This window comes from Lissotriton vulgaris, chromosome 1_1 (genome assembly GCF_964263255.1).
Source record: "Lissotriton vulgaris chromosome 1_1, aLisVul1.2, whole genome shotgun sequence".
Taxonomy (NCBI): domain Eukaryota; kingdom Metazoa; phylum Chordata; class Amphibia; order Caudata; family Salamandridae; genus Lissotriton; species Lissotriton vulgaris.
This window is the reverse complement of record NC_141685.1, coordinates 155,197,442-155,220,147: the sequence shown is the minus strand read 5'-3', so window position 1 is coordinate 155,220,147 and position 22,706 is coordinate 155,197,442. Positions and strand designations below refer to the sequence as shown.

Below are 22,706 nucleotides of genomic sequence, written 5' to 3'. Positions count from 1 at the left end.
AAGCTGACCTTGTTAAACCAGTTCCTGCCCTCTAGCTGATCAAGGTTAAGGATCAGAGCACAGGACATCGTAAAGTTTTATTGCACACAAATATGCCTTATCCTACTCTCACCTGTTTCTGCTCCTTTCTTTATGGTCTATTTATGATTGGGTTGTGGCCTTTTTTATTATGGGTTCGTTCAACCTGTCTAAAGAAGAATGTTGGGTTTGACCGATGATTGATCATGGGCTGGGCAACTGAAAAGTGGGTTTTACTGTCATGCGATACCTTTGGTGTGAATACATGTGATTGGACAGTTTGTAAATATTAGGTATTTGTCTGGAATGTGATTTTTGGCATAAAAAGGGACGACTTGCTGTGTAAAATTGAGCAGTCTCCTGAGAACTCATACCGTGATGATTTCTAGGACTTCTGTTACTGGCTGCAGCCAATAAATTTGATCTTTGACGCCACCAAGAAGTTTCTGTGTCTCTGTATTCTAAGACAGGTGGAACCCGAAGACTTTGGGCATGCCCCTGGCGCCGCTGGGTATTAAATAACCCGGTTCTTCAGAAGTACTGGTGTGAATATGTGCACAAAATGAGGACATTTTAACACAATTCCATACACAGATTTGAGCTGGTTAACTGTGTGATGACAGCGATCCTTGTGCCAATCATCCACACTCGAGCTCATTAGGTAAAAAGACAATCATCAGTACAGACTACGTACTTATCCCTACCTTGGCTCAGTGCAGGAGGGCTTTCAGTTCCATTATAGAGAATTATACATTTAAATTTAAGCTTCCATAGGACTATGGAATGATTATTCCCCGGAGGAACCCACAGAAAACAACAAAAACAGATTTCAATATACACTTCAAAAATAGGAATCATTCAAGCCACCATTTATTCATCAGACGTACCACCACAAACAACAATAACAATATACTTTTAAATGAATACTGGAATAGAATTATTCACAGTAAAGCCATCTACAATTAATATTCTCTAAAAGAGATCTAATTATACAATTCTTGGAACCCTTTTTGTAATTTTTGGCTTATTGAAAGTTCTACGCGTTTCAAACTCGTGTTATTTTGGAGTTATCATCAGGACCGTTTGAATAGTGGCTTGAATGATTCCTATTTTTGAAGTGTATATTGAAATCTGTTTTTGTTGTTTTCTGTTTATGTAAATATGAATGTATTTCTTTGTGTACATAAGGTCTTAAAAATGTGAATTTGGCAAACTAAGATACCAAAATAAAGGAAATATATAAATAAAATATAAAACAAATAAAAGAAGTGATAATACACACGAAACATGGTGTTTTAGTTCATATGTTTTGAAAAAATAGTTTAGGCTAAGTCAATAGCGGCACGTGCATCTCTTTTGTTCATTTTAGACACCTTCTGACAGCAATCACACTGTCAAGACAGGACCTCCTTCTAATGTCACCTGTGCCAGACTCTCTGCTGAGGACAGTCACACTTTCGAGATAGGACCTCCTTCTAATGTCAGCTCTGCCAGACCACCTGCTGACAGCAGTCACACTGTCGAGGCAGGACCTCCTTCTAATGCCACCTCTGCCAGACCACCTGCCGACAGCAGTCACACTGTCGAGATAGAACCCCCATCTGTTGCCACCTCTGCTAGACTCCCTGCTGGCAGCACACATTATCTTGAGTTTGGGGCTCAATATAATTTCTTTACAATCAGCAGTAAAATGTCAAAATCCAAATAATTTTTTATTTTATTACATATCTTAAAAACGTGCCTTTCTTTTTAATATGTAAAACTTAGTCATTATTGTGTACATTTTATAGCACCGTGATTGGTTCTACCTTAATATTATTTTTTATACAATCAATCTTTTTTTTCATTTCTTTTGTGGAACAATCATGTCAAAATTCGGCTCCATTAGCCATCAAAAAATCTTCGTCCAAGAATGTAAAATGGTGATTTTGCCTAATTATCACACAACATGCGGCTCAGTGACTTTTATAAATGATTCCTCACTCTCCTGAAGAGAAGCGCTCACCCTGTCTATCACACAGCATGCAGGTTGGAGACTTTCATTGATAATCTGTATTTGCTGAACAGACACCGTGTGCTCGGCCTGGATATAACACAGCTGCAGATCTCAGACCTTCATTATTGATCCTGCACTCTTCTGAAGTGTTCTCAGCCTGGCTATCACACGGCTGCAGCTCTGTGACCTTCATTATTGATCCTGCACTCTTCTGAAGTGTGCTCGGCCTGGCTATCACACAGCTGCAGCTCCGTGACCTTCTTTATTGATCCTGCACTCTTCTGAAGTGAGGTACATGGCCTGGCGATCACACAGCTGCAGCTCTGTGACCTTCATTATTGATCCTGCACTCTTCTGAAGTGTGCTCGGCCTGGCTATCTCACAGCTGCAGCTCTGTGACCTTCATTATTTATCCTGCACTCTTCTGAAGTGTGCTCGGCCTGGCTATCACACAGCTGCAGCTCTGTGACCTTCATTATTGATCCTGCACTCTTCTGAAGTGTGCTCGGCCTGGCTATCACACAGCTGCAGCTCTGAGAACTTCATTATTGATCCTGCACTCTTATGAAGTGTGTTCGGCCTGGTGATCCCACAGCTGCAGCTCTGTGACCTTTATTATTGATCCTGCACTCTCCTGGAGTGTGCTGGGCCTGACTATCTCACAGCTGCAGCTCTGTGACCTTCATTATTGATCCTGCACTCTTCTGAAGTGTGCTCAGCCTGGCTATCACTCAGCTGCAGCTCTGCGACCTTCATTATTGATGCTGCACTCTTCTGAAGTGAAGTACTCAGCCTAGCTATCACACAGCTGCAGCTCTGCGACCTTCAGTGTTGATCCTGCACTCTTCTGGAGTGTGCTCGGCCTGACTATCACACAGCTGCAGCCCTGTGACCTTTATTATTGATCCTGCACTCTTCTGAAGTGAAGTACTCAGCCTAGCTATCACACAGCTGCAGCTCTGCGACCTTCAGTGTTGATCCTGCACTCTTCTGAAGTGAAGTACGCAGCCTGGCTATCACATAGTTGTAGCTCTGTGACCTTTATTATTGATCCTGCACTCTTCTGAAGTGTGCTCGGCCGAGCTGTCACACAGTTGTAGCTCTGTGACCTTCATTATTGATCCTGCACTCTTCTGAAGAGAGGCTGACATCTTTGTAGCTCTGAGAGTTGACAAAAGATCTTCACACATTTACTTCAATGACATGGCTTTTCCTGTGTGTGTTCGCTGATCAGTACTTAATATTGAATATTCATAAAACCTACATCAACATTCACTGCACTTGAAGGATTCCTGTGCGTGTTTTCTGATGCTGTTTTAGACCTGATATATATATATGTATATATATCCATTGTCACATTCCTTGCACTTGAATGGTTTTCCAGTGTGTATTCGCTGATATGTTCTTAATATTGATGATTCACTGAAACTACTTCTACATTCTCTGCAATGGTATGGTTTTTCCCCTGTGTGTGTTCTCTGATGGTGCTTTCGGTCTGATAATCGACAAAAGCTCTTCAGACATTCATTGCACTTGAATGGTTTTTCCCAGGTGTGCGTTTGCTGATGAATCCTTAATGTTGAAGATTCACTAAAACTACTTCCAGATTCACTGAACTTGAATGATTTTCCCCTGTATGCGTTCTCTGATGCTGTTTTATGTCTGATAATCGAACAAACCTCTTCATACATTCACTGCACTGGTATGGTTTTTCCCCGGTGTGTGTTTTCTGATGCTGTTTTAGGTGTGATGATTGACAAAAGCTCTTCACACATTCACTGCACTTAAATGGTTGTTTTCCCTGTGTGTGTTCGCTGATGAATCCTTAATGTTGAAGATTCACTAAAACTACTTTCACATTCACTGCACTTGAATGTTTTTCCCATGTGTGTGTTCGCTGATGAATCCTTAATGTTGAAGATTCACTAAAACTACTTTCACATTCACTGCACTGGAATGGTTTTCCCCCTGTGTGTGTTCTCTGATGCTGTTTTAGGCTTGATAAATTTATAAAGCTCTTCCCACATCCATTGCACTTGAATGGGTTTTCCCCAGTGTGTGTTCTCTGATGCCTTTTTAGGTCTGATAATTGAATAAACCTCTTCTCGCATTCACTGCACTGGTATGGTTTTTCCCCGGTGTGTGTTTTCTGATGCAGTTTTAGGTGTGATGATTGACAAAAGCTCTTCACACATGTACTGCACTTAAATGGTTTTTCCCCTGTGTGTGTTCGCTGATGTTTTCTTAAGTTTGACATTTCACTAAATCTACTTCCACATTCACTGCACTGGAATGGCTTTTCCCCTGTGTGTGTTCGCTGATGTTTCCTTAATGTTGAAGATTGACTAAAACTACTTCCACATTCACTGCACTGGAATTGTTTTTCCCCTGTGTGTGTTCGCTGATGTTTCCTTAATGTTGAAGATTCACTAAAACTACTTCCACATTCACTGCACTGGAATTGTTTTTCCCCTGTGTGTGTTCGCTGATGAATCCTTAATGTTGAATATCGACTAAAGCTACTTTCACATTCACTGCACTTGAATGGTTTTTCCCCTGTGTGTGTTCGCTGATGATTCCTTAATGTTGCCAAATCACTAAACCTTCTTCCACATTCACTGCACTTGAATGGTTTTTCCCCTGTGTGTGTTCTCTGATGCTGTTTTAGGCTTGATAAATATATAAAGCTCTTCCCACATTCATTGCAATTGAATGGTTTTTCCCCAGTGTGTGTTCTCTGATGCCTTTTTAGGTCTGATAATAGAATAAACCTCTTCTCACATTCACTGCACTGGTGTGGTTTTTCCCCGGTGTGTGTTTTCTGATGCTGTTTTAGGTGTGATGATTGAGAGAAGCTCTTCACACATTCACTGCACTTAAATGGTTTTTCCCCTGTATGTGTTCGCTGATGTTTTCTTAATGTTGACAAATCACTAAAACTACTTCCACATTCACTGCACTGGAATAGCTTTTCCCCTGTGTGTGACCGCTGATGTTTCCTTAATGTTGAAGATTGACTAAAACTACTTTCACATTCATTGCAATTGAATGGTTTTTCCCCTGTGTGTGTTCGCAGATGTTTCCTTAATGTTGATGAATCACTAAAATTTCTTTCACATTCACTGCACTGGAATGGTTTTTCCCCAGTGTGTATTCGCAGATGCTGTTTTAGGTGTGATAATCGATTAAACCTCTTCACACATTCAGTGCAATTATATGTTTTTTCTCCTGTGTGTATTCGCTGATGCTGTTTTAGGTGTGATAATTGACTAAAGCTCTTCAAACATTCACTGCACTTGAATGGTTTTTCCCCTGTATGTGTTCGCTGATGTTTTCTTAATGTTGACAAATCACTAAAACTACTTCCACATTCACTGCACTGGAATAGCTTTTCCCCTGTGTGTGTTTGCTGATGAATCCTTAATGTTGAAGATTGACTAAAACTACTTCCACATTCACAGCACTGGAATGGCTTTTCCCCTGTGTGTGTTCGCAGATGTTTCCTTAATGTTGATGAATCACTAAAACTTCTTTCACATTCACTGCACTGGAATGGTTTTTCCCCAGTGTGTATTCGCAGATGCTGTTTTAGGTGTGATAATCGATTAAACCTCTTCACACATTCAGTGCAATTATATGGTTTTTCCCCTGTGTGTGTTCGCTGATGATTCCTTAATGCTGAAGAGCAACTAAACCTACTGTCACATTCATTGCAATGATATGGTTTTTCCCCTGTGTGTGTTCGTTGATGTCTTTGTAGGCCTGATAACTGGATAAAGCTCTTTACACATTCAGGGCATTTGAATCGTTTTTTCCCTGTGTGTGTTTGCTGATGGTGTTTTAATATTGATGACAAACTAAAGCTCTCACTGCATGTGTCTGAGACTTCTCTCTTGGTTAGCGTCTCTGGGTCTGGTATATACTTGTTTGCATCCATTGACTGTACTTCCTGAAGGGCCAACATGACTGATAAAGCACTTGTATTATTCTTGCATTCTCTGTATGTATTGTATTTTGCACGTTTGCTTTCCGATTAAAGAATAAAGTGCAATGGTCACCAACTACTTCCCAATCTCAAAACGTGTGTAAGGCTTCTTCGTGGGCGATTGTGTCTTTAGACTGGATAATGGTTCTGCACGCATGCGGGTAAAGATCCAACGTCCTTCTGGTCGGTGCACACTGGGACAGTGCTCTGTATTTTAGACAGCAGAACCCCTATTTCTTTTAACCTTCAGTTGTCTGACTCCACTCCATTGGGCTTTTCAATGGTTGCTGTGGATTGGTCTGAAACAGTTTGCAATACACCTCTAGCACAGAATGGTGGCCTGGTATTATTTAAGGAAGCACAGCACTGCTGTCACCACCTCATACTGACCTCATGATCAAAGCTGTTATTGGACATGTTTACACAAGAGGAGGTTTATCAGTATTGTCTTCATTTTCTAGAGGTTATTTCTTCGTTTTGAGGCATGGAAGTACACAGCTGAGACTCGTGGAATCACTGAATTTCTTGTGTCCCTTCTCCCTTCTTTCAGGATGGCTCAGTTTATGTTCGGGTTTGGCTGGCTCTGATGGCACTTATGTTTTCCTGAATACTGGAACTCAATATTTCAGACTTCGTCTTTGCAGATTTACAGTGTTATCTTCCTTATTTTGAAACATTTCGTACAATCAAAGATTGTTTTCTGTCGGATGTAAAAAAAAAATTAATAACTTAAAGGGAAACATAACGGAATGTGCAAACACAATTTTTTATTGATTGTATAAATATCTCTTGATTACCATTTTTGAAACATATGAAGGCATATTTAACCATACACAGAAATGTACATAAAAGTTGCTTTGAATATGTCACATCTTAATTATTCATGAGTAAGTTGGTAAAAAAAAGGGCGCTCGCATAGCACTCATACACTAGTTACAGCTTTAGGTAGTGGTAAATGGTCAAGGTTTTGTAAAACAAGAACAGCTCTTTGAGTAAGAGATGGGAGATGGATCAGGAAGACTTGAGACAGAAGGTTGGACATCAGAATGTTGTGCCATGAATCAAATATTGCTGCTCGCAGAGGTGCTTTGCTTCATCCACTACACCCACAATATGCAGTAGAGCAGCAGTTTAATGATTGTATTTACTTTGTGGTTTTACTTCTCTCACATATATTTCTAAGTTTGTCGGTATTATCCACTGGGGTGGGAGTTTCCCAGCTGGACAAGGAGATTGAGCTTGGCTGGTCTGTTGTTTAGTTGTCCCACCTCTAACTTTAGAGCTTGAGATAGCATGCTAGACTGGCGGCCCACTAGTTGACAACTGTGGTGCATCAGCGTAGCAAGAGCACAGATGGTACGCCAAAGCCAAGGCTGTTAGCACCCTTTCACCCCTGGACCATGCTCAGCACCCGAAACACTCTCTTAAAAACATCTCTTAAGTCAAACTGCTCTCTCCATACATCCTACACCTCTGCTGCCCGCCACACAAGGTAGAGCCTGTTCTCAAACCTATTCACCTGCACCTCACTTGCATTGACCTGCTTTCAACATTCCATTTCCAGCACAAAACCTGCGAACAACATTTTCCAACCACGTAATTCCCATGACTTTTCATAGGTCTCTCCTCCTACTCATGCTTTTCAACATCGCCTGTACAAACCACTGTGGCCACCTTCAATGGTACAATCCTGAGGTGCGCTCATTCTTTCCACAAGATGGAGAATGCACCAGAACAGCGCACACTGCACATAAGATAAAGATAAAGTGCCTTCTGCAACTCTCACACATGCCCGGCAATGAAACAGTCCCTACACAGCTTTTACAAAGGGCCACATGTGTCAGGTTTCTGTGAGCGCCTCAGAACGTAGTCATCCGGCTGGATGTCATACGGACTAAACAACTACATGTCCCAGACTGCTTAGCGCCTATCTAGGGGCGGTCCTGTTCCTCTTGTCGGATATTTTGGATTCTATCGACCTGAACTCTGAGCTCTTGGAGTGAGTTGCTTCCCGTAGCAGTTACCAAGGATTTCCTTGCCCTCCGTTGGTAAGCCTTCTTGCTTCGGCTTGTGCGGAGGACGAATTGTTACCGCAATTGCCCTCCGTTGGTGAGCCTTCTTGCTTCGGCTCGTGCGGAGGACGAATTGTGTTCCGTGTGGAGTGTTCTCTACGATTGTGTCTCACTACCGCAGTTGCCCTCCGTTGGTGAGCCTTCTTGCTTCGGCTCGTGCGGAGGACGAATTGTGTTCCGTGTGGAGTGTTCTCCATGAGAGTGTTTCCTTCTTGCAGTTGCCCTCCGCAGGTGAGCCTTCGGCTCGTGCGGAGGACGAATTCTCGTATATACTTAATCTTACCGCACGTGGTAAGTTTTGCTCTGTATGCTGTGCCTGCGTCTTGCGGCTCGTACACAGGAAATCAGGATCTCATATTGAATTGAAGCAGTGCCCTTCAGGATCATATTCAATACTGATTGGAGTAACACAGGTACTGTACTGTTTTATACTATCGGGTGACGTAACCCATTGTTGCTTAACTTTGTTTTACTCAGATACATTGAATCCAGGGGTCCCTCGGATGTTGCTCAAGACTCTCCTCTACGTCCCGTCATGTTCATATGTCGTGGGGTATGTACAATAGCATAGTGTTTCATTCTTGCAATACGGTTATACAAGGGCACAGAATAAGAAGGTATTCATTGTGTATTACAGGGAGGACGTAGCACCGTTCATATCCTTCCAGGGCTCTGATGCTGGTGAAGAGTTGTATCTTCTATTACACCGTTCCTTTAGTTTCTTTACAGGTAGATGGGTACATCTTATGTTAATGGGTTGCTGATTGAAACAGGAGTGAGAGTATCTGGTACCAACGCATTTCTTTGTCTTGTGTTTTCCAGATCTCCCTCCCCGCTGTTCCCTTCCTTCCCCGCCTTTCTTTTTGCCCTCACCTGATCCTTCCTTAACCCACGGCTATTTCAGCAATCTGGGTTTGGTTAGATCTGGAGGTGGCCTTGTTATAATATCACGCTGATCCCGAGGATTGAGAAGTTAACAACATGCTTAGCATTGCTTTTCAAATACTCACAAAATGCCACAGGCACAGCTCAATAATGCAAAATAAAAGTATTTCACAGTGTGAAATGCACCGCCAAATGATCCATAGCGTGCAGCATGCCACCAAGGTTCTTTACTTTCGCAAATGCGTTCGCAGCTGCAAAGTTTGTTGTCACCAAATTGTTCTTTCTTTGAAAAAGGTGCTTTTCCTCTATGAAATATAGAGCGGGGGCAGGCCCAGATCAGTCAGAAGTAAAACATTTATAGCTCAGTAGTATTCTGAGATAAAGAACTGGGTAGTAGGACGCTGGCTTCCAATAACAGGGCACTGAGCACCTCACTTAAGCCAATCTTTAATGATTGTTTGAAGAACAGGGCAACAGGAAGGTGTGTTAAATGCCGACCATTAACCTTTCACCAGCTGCACACGGGGACGGCATTGGCTAGAGTGAACACCGTGCTCACGCAACCGCTCAAGTCGTGCATACGGGCGCTAAAACATGTTAGCGAAGTGTCCTGGAATCCTTGATTCAATTCACATAATTTAACTACACACATTACAGTTAACTCTCCCCCCACCGTATCAAGTGCATGTTTCCTGATTCGACACCAGAGTATTGGTGCTGTAAACTGGCTGGCGCTGGCTTCTAACATATGGTGCGGGAGTGCCCACCACTACTGGTGTCATGGCTTGAGATTACAGCCACCAAAGCAGAACTCACAGACCATACACTGTCAACTACCCCTGAATCCTGCCTGCTAGGCCTTCTCAATAAAGCAAAGAGGGGGCAAACACTTACACTGGTTCATAGACCTTGGATACGTACTTTACAAGTGACAAAAGCAATGTTTTGGAAAGTGGCCTCTGTGCCAGACACTAAGAGGTGGCTGCATACTCCCCTGCACTGTGCACGAGCAGAGGATAACACACTACACATGCTACTCTCTAGAGGAGTGGGGAGAATGGGTGGGGTGGTGGGAAGGTAGGATCTGCTTTCGTGGTTTCCCCCACTCTTTGCTGGTGTCCTACAGTTTTTCTGACTAGTCTGCGTCAGATCCTGCTAATCAGGACCCCACTCACTGTGCTTCCTTTCTAAATTGGCTATGGTGAGCACCTTGGTACATTCCTTATTGGCTGCTGATGTACTCTAGTAAGTCCCTAGTATATGGTACTAGGTACCTAGGGCCTAGGTACTCCAGGGGACCCCCATGGGCTGCAGCATGTGTTATGCCACCCATGAGCTGCCACTCCGTTAGCTGCCATCATTAGATCATATGGTTTAGAAACCGTGTCCTACGCCGACGACACTCAGTTACTTGTCACCTGTGACTCCGATCTCGTCGGCACCCGGCTTCGCTTTAGGAGTTGTATGACCCGAATAATTGAATGGATGAGCGCCAACAAGTTACAACTGAACAGCAACAAGTCCGAGATCATCTTGTTTGGAAGAGCTGAGGAGGTCTGGTCGTCTGACTGGTGGCCTGCGGAATTAGGATTGGGCCCCCCTCCCAAACCATCTGTCAGAAACCTCGGCATTACCATAGACGACCCCTTGTCCATGAAGCCCCACATAGATCAGGTTCTTGGGGTCTGCTACGGCATCATGTGCATTCTCAGTAAGATTTTTAAGTGGCTCCCTATTGAGGCTAGGAAACCACTGGTACAGGGCCTTATCGTTAGCCGTTTGGACTACGGAAACGCCCTGTTCACTGCCCTAAATGCCAATCTGCTTTCCAAGCTTCAGATTCTTCAGAACCCGGCAGCTAGGCTTGTCCTCAATCTCCCCAGTAGATCCTCATCCATCTCGAACCTACCGACTCTTCCTTGTCTCCCAATCTGCCAGAGATGTCACTTTAAAATCCTAAGCCTGGTCCATAAGACAATGCATGACGCCGGCCCTAACTACCTAAAAAAAAGCTCCTTAGGTACATCCCTGGTAGATCTCTAAGGTCCAGCTCCAAATTCCTCCTTGCTCAGCCCCGTTTTCGGACTCTGCGCAACGGGGGCCGTTCCTTTTCCTATCTGGCCCCAATGTGGTGGAACAAACTACCGGTCCATATCTCTTCCATAACCGATCATAAATGTTTCCGTAAAAATCTTAAAACCTGGCTTTTCCCCCCTCCCACCAACTAGCCGCAATGCACCGTCCCTGTCCTCCATTCTTTAGCTGCTAGCGCCTTGAGACCTTACGGTGAACTGTGCGCTATATAAGAATGTATGACTATGACTATGAGGGACCCTCCAAACTCTGACCACAGGCCTGCCATTGTAGCCTTTGTGAGTTGGTGCATGCACCTCTCACGAAAGATATGTTTCCTTATATCTAACATCCCTGCCCTTGAAACCTATAAGTCACCCCTTTAGCAGGCCTTTCAGGCCCAAAGGCTGGGTGATTGGTTCCGAATGTGAGGGTGGCCCTGCATGAGCAAACAACCCATACAAACCCCGAAGTCCATTCTCCAGGCATTGTACGTAAATCAGCCATTATGAGACAGCAAGACTATCTCTAAACTGGCTGGAACGAACCTGGGCATATTTGGTATCAGACGTGTTGGAATCATACCCCAACACTGTATTTGGTGTTGGAGGTATGATTCCATCCACGGTAGGGCTCCTCCGGGAAGCATACCACGCTCCTGGGACCGATCCTACAGACCTTGAAAGCAACTTAGGCCTGCTGCCTACAACAGACCCTATTTTGCCCTCCTGCTGCTGGGCCAAGCCCGAGAAGGGGAAGGTAGGACAATAGGCTTCCTGTCATAGGGAGGTGTTTCCATCTCCCAGACAAGATTTAGTGTATTAGGCAGGGGTGGAGGCGCTTGCCAGCGCCTCATAGTCTGCTGGAAGGACAGATTTGGTGCCCTTCTTGCATACTCCAGTTCAAACCAGCTCAGGGAGCTGTTGGCTACCGCTTTGAACCACAGCTGAACTCATCACTGATCCTGGGCTCCTACAGACTCCAACAGGTTCAGTGACATACGACACAGAATTGTGAGAAAAATTTAATTTCTTAGCTAAATTTGAGATTTGCAGGGGATTCTGGGTAAGATAACATTGGGGGACCCATGCAAACCACACCTCCCTGGTCTCCACCCGGCGTTTCCATAGATGGCTGCTGAGCCCGAGACCAAAAACTCCTTTGCAAAAATAGGTTGTTTTGTGATTGATTGGGAGCACCTGCGTTTTTGGTCCTGGCTCGCATGCCATCAACGGAAACCTACAAAACATAGATATTTCTGAAAACTAGACACCGGGTGGAGTCCAGGGATGTGTGGATTGCATGGATCTCCCAAAGTTTTCTTATCCAGAATCCCCTGCAAAGCTCAAATTTAGCTAAAAGGTCACATTTTCCTCACATTTCTGTGTGCCAAGTTTGTGAGATCACTGCGCCGGCACACATTTCTAACCATCCAGCGTTCCCCTCGATCTCCTTGATAAAAATGATACCTCACTTGTGTGGGTGCCCAAAGCAGAGTCAGCCTAATACAATTGAGATATCATTTTTTTATCAGGAAACCGAGGAGTACGCTGGTTGGTGGGAAATATGTGCCGGCACGATGAGGCCACAACTTTTCCACTCAGAAATGTGAGGAAAGTGTGACATTTAGCTAAATTAAAGGTTTTCAGGAGCTTCTGGGTAGTAAAACGCTGGAGGTTTCACACAACCTACACCACCAGCTAAGCGCCATCCATGCATACCACCAGCCAAGTACCATCCATGCACACCACCAGCCAAGCGCCATCCATGCATACCACCAGCCAAGCACCATCCATGCACACCACCAGCCAAGTACCATCCATGCACACCACCAGCCAAGCACCATCCATGCACACTACCAGCAAAGCACCATCCATGCATACCACCAGCCAAGCACCATCCATGCACACCACCAGCCAAGCACCATCCAAGCACACCACCAGCCAAGCACCATCCATGCACATCACCAGCCAAGAACCATCCATACACACCAGCAGCCAAGCACCATCCATACACACCACCAGCCAAGCACCATCCATGCACACCACTGGCCAAGCGCCATCCATGCACACCACCAGCCAAGCACCATCCATGCACACCAGCAGCCAAGCGCCATCCATGCACACCACCAGCCAAGAACCATCCATGCACACCACCAGCCAAGCGCCATCCATGCACACCACCAGCCAAGCACCATCCATGCATACCACCAGCCAAGCACCATCCATGCACACCGCCAACCAAGCGCCATCCATGCACACCACCAACCAAGCACCATCCATACACACCACCAGCCAAGAACCATCCATGCACACCACCAGCCAAGCAGCATCCATGCACACCACCAGCCAAGCGCCATCCATGCATACCACCAGCCAAGCGCCATCCATGCACACCACCAACCAAGCACCATCCATACACACCACCAGCCAAGAACCATCCATGCACACCACCGGCCAAGCACCATCCATGCACACCACCAGCCAAGCGCCATCCATGCATACCACCAGTCAAGCGCCATCCATGCACACCACCAACCAAGCACCATCCATGCACATCACCACCCAACAACCATCCATGTACCGCCAGCAACACAACATCCACCAGCAAAGTGAAAGTCCACATACAAATCGCAAGACATGGTCCAGCCATGCAGACCGATAGCCAAGCGACAGTACACGCACACTGCCAGCCAAGCACTAGTCCACACACACTGCCACCTAAGCGCAGGCCACACACTTTACCAGCAAAATGCAGGTTCACACACAGTCAGCCAAATGCCAGTAAAAACGGACCATCAGCCGCACTCCAGTTCACACACACAGAAGCTACTGTCTAAAGGTTTTCAGCAGATTAGCCTACAAATATTGCTGATCTGCCCCTAAGAGGGTGGTGGGGGGAGGGCAGAAGCAGCAAAAATGTGTTCACAAAAAAGGGACCAACCCTGCCTAAGCCCATAAACATTTCACTGGTTCATAGTGGGCTTTCTGCTCTCCAGGGAGCAGATCAGGGGCTATTGCCCCTTTGGGGGAGGGGGTATTTGCATCGCAGCCATCTTTTATTAAAAAAAATCCTGATGTCTAATAGGCTTTCTGCCTCTGGGGAGAAATCGAGGGCAATTACCCGCATCTGCCCCCTCAAGGCAGGCAGAAAGACTGTCCGATTTTTTTGTTTGGAGGTGGGGTCATTGGCACACATATTGAAAACAAGAAATCCCTGGGGCCTAGTGGACTTTCTGCCACTCTGGGGGCAGATCGGGGGCTAGTACCCTCAATTGAACCTGAGGAGGGGCAGAAAGACTTCTATTTTTATAATTGTGAATGGGGGCATGGCTTTGCCCATTGTGGGTAGCTCCAATCCCTTTTTTTTATAATCCCTGGTGTCTAGTGGACTCACCCCCCCCACCCCCACGGAGGGGCAGATCAGTGGTAATAACCCCTTTCTGCCCCGGGGAGAGACAGAAAGACTGTCCCTTTTGTTTTGGGGTATAGAGATATTAGCATGCCCCTTCTGGGAAGCCCCCACTTCTCTTTCAGAGAGGAAAAAAAATCCCTGGCATCTAGTGGGCTTTCTGCTCCCCTGGGGGGCTGATCGTAGGTAATAACCCTTATCTACCTCCCAGGGGGGCTGTCCCTGTTGTGTTTGGGGTGGGGGCATAGACATGCCCATTGTGGGCAGCCCCCACCTCTCCATTATTAAAAAATAAAAAATTATAATTCCTGGTGCCTAGTGGCCTTTCTGTCCCCCAGGGTGAGGGGAGCAGAAAGACTGATCATTTTTCGACAGCTGGGGGCAGTATAATGCCCATTTAGGGCAGCCCCTACCACTAAGTTAAATAAAAAGCCATCCTGTGGCGATCCCCAAGCAGAGATCCACTAGATTCTCCCCTTTCCAATGATACCTCTCCTGCCTGCCTACGTGCTCGGTGGACTAGGATAGCCCCAGGAGCATGTAGGCAGTGAAAGTGAAATGAACCTATCAGCTTATTTCACTTTCACTGTAGTGGCGTCAGCACGCCATGCACGCTGCTCGTCAGTACACTGAAAGAAAAGTGCCTCGGCAGCTGGGTAAGCTCATCACCAGCTCCCAAGAAAAAAAGGAAATTCCTCTGCTGTTTGCAGCAGAGGGATTCCAAAATAGTGGGCGTAACAGTTACATCCTTGGCACCGGAGCGCCACATCCTTGGACGTTACCAGTACGTCCAAAGAATGGAAGGGGTTAGTAGATCTTACTCTCAAAGTGATTTAACTGGCAATGCTTCCCAACCAGGATGTGTTCTACATATGCCACATATATTATGTCATTGATGTTCCCTGCAACCTGTATCGCTCAAAGAGTTTGCTCTTGTTGATGTTTTACAAGAATAAAAAATGCAATCAAATATTTATGAGATAATGAGATGCAAACGTACCTCCATCCTGCACATCCTGGGACTAGACTGCTGGAAAGAGATCGATGGGAAGGTTTGGAGGTGAGCAAAACACTGAAACATGACCTGAAAGAGCAAATTCAAAAAAATTGTTAGGAGAAGATAGATGGAAATTAGAAATGACAAAAGGGACAAGCAAGAGAAGGAAATAAACTCACTAGCCCTGTAATTTTTTACAGAGCATAAAAATAAGTAAAAAATGTTTTTAAAGTTTGAATAACACTGAAAAAACCACAATTTAGAAACTGAAAACAGAAAAGCCAATGAATCTTGTTTTCAATGCTCCTTTTTAGAGAAGAGGACTTGTTGCATGCATGGGAGGATTAAATATGAGATCTAGTGTGTCATGACGGTGCACCAGGTGTGGTTTTCTGTAGTCTTGCATTCCAATGGGCTTTGGGAAGAGCAGTCTTTTTATAACTGCGTTTAACGTGGATGCTGATAAAGCTAGGAATGAAATGCATAATAGTTGAGACTTTCTGAATCTTTAAACTTAGGAAAATCTAAATTCTGAGCATGCATACAACACATAATGTGAAGTGTGCATTTGGATGAGAACAAACAGATGGCAGACTAGAAAAGAAGTGGAGAAGAGCTGAAAGAGGGAAAGAAGCCCAATGGTTGTGGCATTCTTTCTGTTAACCTTAGAACCCCTCACATTCAGCATATGCTCCTCAGAAGACATTTGGGAAACTGAAATCATAGCCGGAGACCTGAAAATTAGGCTGTATGCAGACAACATGCTTCTTACTTTACCCTCTCCAGAACGTTCGCTGCCAGCACCGACGTTCACCATATCAGACTGTACAGCACTTTCCAGGTACAGAATGAACAGAACCATAAGTGAAGTCTTACCCTTGATGGTCTATACAATGAGGGAAGGCCTCCATGCACATCCATTTTGGTAAATCGCCACAAAGATTAAATAATATGAGTATTGATTACCACCAAGTTTCCAATGATGATCAAAGACAATATGACTGCACTGATTGATCAAATGCACACGGATTTCACTAAATGGATCAAACCGCAATTGTCGCTGTGGGGACGAGTCCAAACTATGAACATGGAGGTAGCCCAAGGTTTAACTACATTTTCAGCATGCTGCCTATACTGGTCCCAGCATCAGAACTAGGCCTAATAGACGCAGCCATTAAAACATACTTTTGGCAAGGTGAGACACGCGGACTTGCCATGTCCAAACTCAAAGCCGCTACTTCAGGCGAACTGAGACTTCCAAAGATGGAAATATCTCATTTGGCGCATCAGCTCTCACAGGAAGCATATCATTCTGCCACAGATCCGGAACGCACCAATTGGGTACGACTGACACAACAACTGTGGGTGGGCACAGGGACCGCAGGTGATGTATCTGCATCATCCCTCACAGATACCTCAAATTCAATTCAATTCAATTCAGTTAATTTGTATAGCGCGCTACATACCCAGAGGGTCTCAAGGCGCTTGTAGAAGGGTGGGGAGTTACTTGTCGAATATCCATGTTTTAAGTTGCTTTCTGAATGCTAGGTGGTTCTGAGTGAGGCGAAGGTGGGTGGGAAGTGAGTTCCAGGTTTTAGCCGCCAGGTAGGAGAAGGATCTTCCTCCCATGGTGGTTTTGTTGATGCGAGGTACAGCAGCAAGGGCTTGGTTGGAGGAGCGTAGCTGGCGGGGGGGGGGGTGTAGAAGGAAAGTCGTGTGTTGAGGCATTCGGGTCCAAGTTCGTAGAGTGCTTTGTGTGCGTGGGTTAGGAGGCGGAATGTTATCCTCTTATTGACGGGGGGCCAGTGGAGGTTTTTCAGGTGACCAGAAATGTGGTCGTTACGCGGGATGTCTAGTATGAGTCTAGCTGATGCGTTCTGGATGCGTTGGAGATTTTTCTGGAGTTTTGCGGTGGTGCCGGCGTATAGGGTGTTTCCGTAGTCCAGGCGGCTTGTAACCAGTGCGTGGGTGACCGTTTTTCTAGTTTCGGTGGGGATCCAGCGAAAAGTTTTTTTGAGCATGCGAAGAATGTTGAAGCACGATGATGAGACGGCGTTGACTTGTCTGGTCATCGAGAGTGAGGAGTCCAGGATGACGCCCAGGTTCCGTGCGTGGTCTGTCGGGATGGGGGCTTTTCCAAGGGACTCTGGCCACCAGGAGTCGTCCCAGGCAGAGGGGGAGGTTCCTAAGATAAGGACTTCTGTTTTGTCGGAATTCAGTTTCAGACGGCTGTGCTTCATCCAATCGGCTACTTCTTTCATTCCTTCATGTAGGTTTGTTTTGGCGGTGTTAGGGTCTTTGGTGAGTGAGAGGATCAGTTGAGTGTCATCAGCGTAGGAGATGATGTTGAGGTTGTGTTGGCGTGCGATGGCCGCGAGGGGGCTCATGTATACGTTGAAGAGGGTGGGACTGAGTGAAGATCCTTGTGGCACGCCGCAGATGACTTCAGTGGCCTCTGACTTGAATGGTGGAAGGCGGACTCTCTGAGTTCTTCCGGCAAGGAACAAGGTGATCCATTCCAGTGCTTTTCCTTGGATTCCGGTGTTTCTAAGGCGTTGTATTAAGGTGCTATGACAAACTGTGTCAAAGGCTGCGGAGAGGTCGAGGAGGATGAGGGCGACTGTGTCTCCATTGTCCAGTAGAGTTCGAATGTCGTCTGTTGCTGCGATGAGTGCGGTCTCAGTGCTGTGTTTGGCTCGGAAGCCAGATTGTGAGGAGTCGAGGGATTTGTTGGTTTCGAGGAAGGCGGCGAGCTGGTTGTTGACAGCTTTCTCGATTACTTTGGCCGGGAATGGAAGGAGCGAGATGGGGCGGTAGTTTTTGAGTTCGGTGGGGTCCGCTGTGGGTTTTTTCAGAAGGGCGCTTAGTTCGGCGTGTTTCCAGCTTTCCGGGAAGGTGGCGGAGTTAAGGGTGCAGTTGATGACATCTCGGAGGTGTGGTGCTATGATGGAGTCAGCTTTGTTGAAGATGTGGTGAGGGCATGGGTCTGTGGGGGATCCTGAGTGGATGGAGTTCATCAGGCGGATGGTGTCCTCAGTGGAGATTGGGTTCCAGTCATTAAGGATGTTCAAGGGGGGTGAAGGTACGGCGGAAGGTTGGGTGGGTTGGTCTCCGGGTTGGTTGTCGAAGCTGTTGTGGATGTCTGCGATTTTGTCGTGGAAGAACGAAGCTAAGGAGTCACAAAGGGCTTGGGAGGGAGTGATGTCGTTAGAGTTGGCAGCGGGGTTGGTAAACTCTTTGACGATGTTGAATAATTCCTTGCTGTTGTGGGCGTTGTTGTCGAGTCGGTCTTTGAAGGCGGCATCTTGGCAGTCCGGATCAGTTGGTGGTGTATGCGAGTGGCGTTTTTGAAGGCGTCCCTGGTACTGGTGTTTGGGTCTTTTTTCCATGCCTTCTCAAGGGAGCGACAGAGTTTCTTGGATTTCTTAAGATCATTGTTGAACCAGGGGGCGTTTTTGTTGCCTAGTTTGATTTGACCTTTTCTCAGGGGTGCTAGGTTGTCGGCGCTGTTGGTTCACCATTGAGTGAGGTTAATGGCTGCTTGGTTGGGGTTCGAAGAGTGGGCAGGGGGGTTTTGAAGAAGCGATGAGGAGATCTGGTCGATGGTGATTTTGTTCCAGTTTCTTCGCATAGTAGGTTGAGGATGGTTGTGGGTTGTGGGCTTTTTGTAGAAAAAGTGAACGCAGCTGTGGTCCGTCCAATGGAGAGCTGTGGTGTGACTGAAGGAGATATGTTTGCTGGAGGTGAAGTGGGGGAGCTGCAGAAGCGATGTGGGGGAATTCTTTGCCACCATAAACTCCGCCTTTGGTGGGGGGTGCTGGTTTGTATCCTTCCTTCCCTATTTCTCTCACAGATCGAGATCATAGACTGAGAAGGTCACTATGTGATATTAGCAGGCAAACTGGATGGTAAAGACATAGACTTAGTGAACATTTATTTCCCCAATGTGGGCCAAACTATCATTCCTATTCTCCCAAACTGTCTTGTCACCCAAATACATCATTACTCTGTGTTACTTTGAGGAGATTTTAACTGCATGGCTGGTGTCACTTTAGCTCACATCCCCACTACATAAACTGCCCACGCATTTCGATGTTGGATTAACAATTGAGGATTTGTTGATACCTGGAGAACCTTAACTCTTCAATTCTTATTACTTGGGTACGCACAAGCTATCAGTATACTTTAATACTTTCTTATGCTCGGCTAGCGTACATGTGAGAGCAAGAAGGGTCGAATGTCTGGTGAAAAATACTGTGACCACCACCCGTTATTACGGATTCTGGCCTGGGCGTTGTCCAGACCCCGCACTGCGACATGCAAGCTCAATACTGCGAAGCTGATGACCCAGTCTTCAGATCTACCCTAGGGAACGTGATCAGTAATTACTTTATGGATAATACAGGTCCAACTTCTACAATAGCGTAGTGGGAGGCATTCAAACTAGTGCTACGTGGTTGCAGCATCTCAGCAGTAGTAGGGACTCGGTCCCAGCTTCATACTTAGATCAAACACTTGGAGCACCTCTTAATAAAACCGGATCTACCAACGGAGGGAGCACAGGTGCTGCATGACACACTGAGAGCAGAAAGGGAAAAACTCCTCAAACTAGTGGAGCGACTCCTGGCATACGATTATCGAGCATATAAAAAACTAGGGCACACATAGAATATTATAAATCCGGCAGATTACTAGTGTGGCTGGCCAATCCTGATAGACAGTGTCCCCAAATACTGCAGATGCAAAACAAGGGGAAGGTAACCTTGTTTACAGGTATGCCGCGATTAATACGGCCTTTGCTGTCTATTATTCTAACATCTATGGGTGCTCTGATGTGGACCCAATCCAGCCAGTGTAGGATTATGTTCTATCTGCAAGTACGAAGCAATGTCACCGGTAGCGGCTGCATCCCTAGGATGTGATATCCCAATCCAGGAAGATTAAAGCCCTGGGCAAGGTACCAGGCTCAGATGGCTTGACCCTGGAATTTTATTCATCTTGTGCAAACTCGCTTCCCCCAATCTTGACTACACTGTATAATGCAGCAAAAACAGTGGGGGAACTACCACCAATGAAGGGAAAGTCCCTGTTTGTTCCACTCCACAAAAAGGGTAGAGTGATAAGATACCATCCTATAGACTGCTCTCCATATTATATGTTGATTATAAACTACTTAGTAAATTGTTGGTGACCGGACAACCATACAGGTGATCTTATTCACACGGATCAAATGGGTTTTATACCTAAACGCAGTTTGATCCCTAACATTCGCTTATGCTCCATACCCCATTAGTGGACTATCCTAGAGCACTAGTGATCAACACTGACACAGAGACAGCATGTGACTATCGGAGCTGAGACTTTCTTGATGCTACTCTGGCCAGTATGGGACTGGGGAATGGCTTCCTCACCTGGACACGTCTGCTATATGTGCCCCTGATGTCTCCGGTCCGAAATGGGGTGTGATATCAGCACCCTGTAGGGTAGAGGCCATTGCCACACAGGGTTGCCCGCTGTCGCCAGTGCTGTTTGCCTTGGCTGTTGAGCCCCTGGCCCTGACACTCTGCACCATCCATCATTATCGAGGAATAGTGATTGACGACCACCCCATCTATATCCCCCTATATGGGGAACATCACTTACAACGCATTTATTACAACGCACTACCATTACAACGCAACAATTACAACGCAAACCATTACAACGCATTGCGCTGGGGGGCGCTCTAGGATAGGGAATATATTTAATTTACTATCCAACACCTTCCCTACTATCCACGGGGACTGGAGTTGGAATAGTAAATTAAATAAATCACTATCCAGCACTTAAAAGCACTATGCGTTGTAGTGGTATGCGATGTAAAAACCGCGTTGTAACGGCAGGCGTTGTAAAAGCCTGCGTTGTAGTGACACCAATCCTATATGGAGAGGATCTATAAGTGTACCGGCGTGGGGAACACGCAAATGTGGATCACGCATTTAGAGCTTTGGATGATTTTAGCCAGACGTCGAGAGTCCAGGTGAATTGGGATAAGTCAAATGCATTCCCGATACATGCTCTCACACCAGCCACTATTCTGCCAGAAATGGGGGAGGATCTCTGCTCGGAACCAGTCACATTATGCTTCCTGGGCATTCATATTTACTACAACTTGGCCGATCTTGAGCAATCTTCAACTGGCACTGATGTTTGCAGACATCCATAAATTTCTGTCTAATACTTCCTCTATCAGTTGCAGGCAGGGTGATAGTGTGAAGGTGGTTTTCCTTTTCAGTCTCTTTCATTACTTTGCAGCTCGCCCAAATTGGCTCACAAAATCCATCTTTTGGGAGATTAACAGCCTATTGATATACCTCATATAAGGCACAGGACGTCGTAGACTGGCATTAATCAAACCACGGCTCCCCACTGATGGAGGTGGGTTAGCGGTCCCTGACTTGGAGCTTTATTGCCTGGCGGCGCACCTGAAATGGGCAGCTTACTGATGACATTGTCGATGGGGGAGAGGGGCGTGATAGAGACTGGCGTACACTTTCTCTACGCCAGTACCATGCTGTGGGCCAGATTGATTAGCCCTGATGCTCAACCAAGAGTTAAATATCTGGTCTTTTGCTGGACATCCTGCAATTTCAATGGGCCTGGGTCTTGCAGCGAACACAAATGAGGGTTCCGTGTGCGAAGTACCTTACACTGTCGGCATTACTACATCTCTCGCATGAGGGATATTGGTCTAGGTTGTTGGAGAGAAAGGGTATGATAGTGCTATGGAGTGGGTAACAGGTGGAAAACTAAGGAACTTTGTGGAACTCGCAAACAAAAATACTCTACCTTCCCACCACTGTTCACTGTATGGGTCAGTGGCGGCAAACATGCGGAGGCCATGGGGAGGACAGGCAAGAACCCCCAGAACAGAGGGGTAGAAACCACGTGGAAATAACGCCAATCCACAAGGTGGGGGGCGGAGTGGGGGTAGAGATCTGAGAAGTCCCAGAAGAGCCAGTTGTTACACAGCTGTAGAAGGCCCAGCGGATCCTTGCATCTGTAACACTATTCAAAGCATCACATAACAAAATTCCATAACAGAACACAACATGACCAATGTCTGTACACTGCCATATTACATCATATAACAATAAACAGTAAAGGCATCCTATCTGCAGAGGCTACACATCTTTGCCCCTTTTTAACACCACACACAGACATACACACACACAGAACCACAGTGACACTACAACACACAAAACAGGACAATAAATCAACCCAGAGAAC

The 22,706-nt window shown here is 45.9% G+C and overlaps 1 protein-coding gene across 1 annotated transcript in view; it reads right to left on the bottom strand.

The window, feature by feature from the left end:
* Positions 1–3,839: 3,839 nt before the first annotated feature.
* LOC147737916 (uncharacterized) overlaps positions 3,840–22,706 on the bottom strand; it is a 33,295-nt gene continuing 14,428 nt past the window's right edge. The window contains exons 3-4 of the mRNA XM_086924996.1: positions 15,441–15,524; positions 3,840–6,699 (exon numbers count right to left, since the gene is read on the bottom strand). Coding sequence (XP_086781122.1) covers positions 3,840–5,978 — 2,139 coding nt within the window. The 5' untranslated portion in view covers positions 5,979–6,699; positions 15,441–15,524. The remainder of the gene's footprint in view (positions 6,700–15,440; positions 15,525–22,706) is intronic.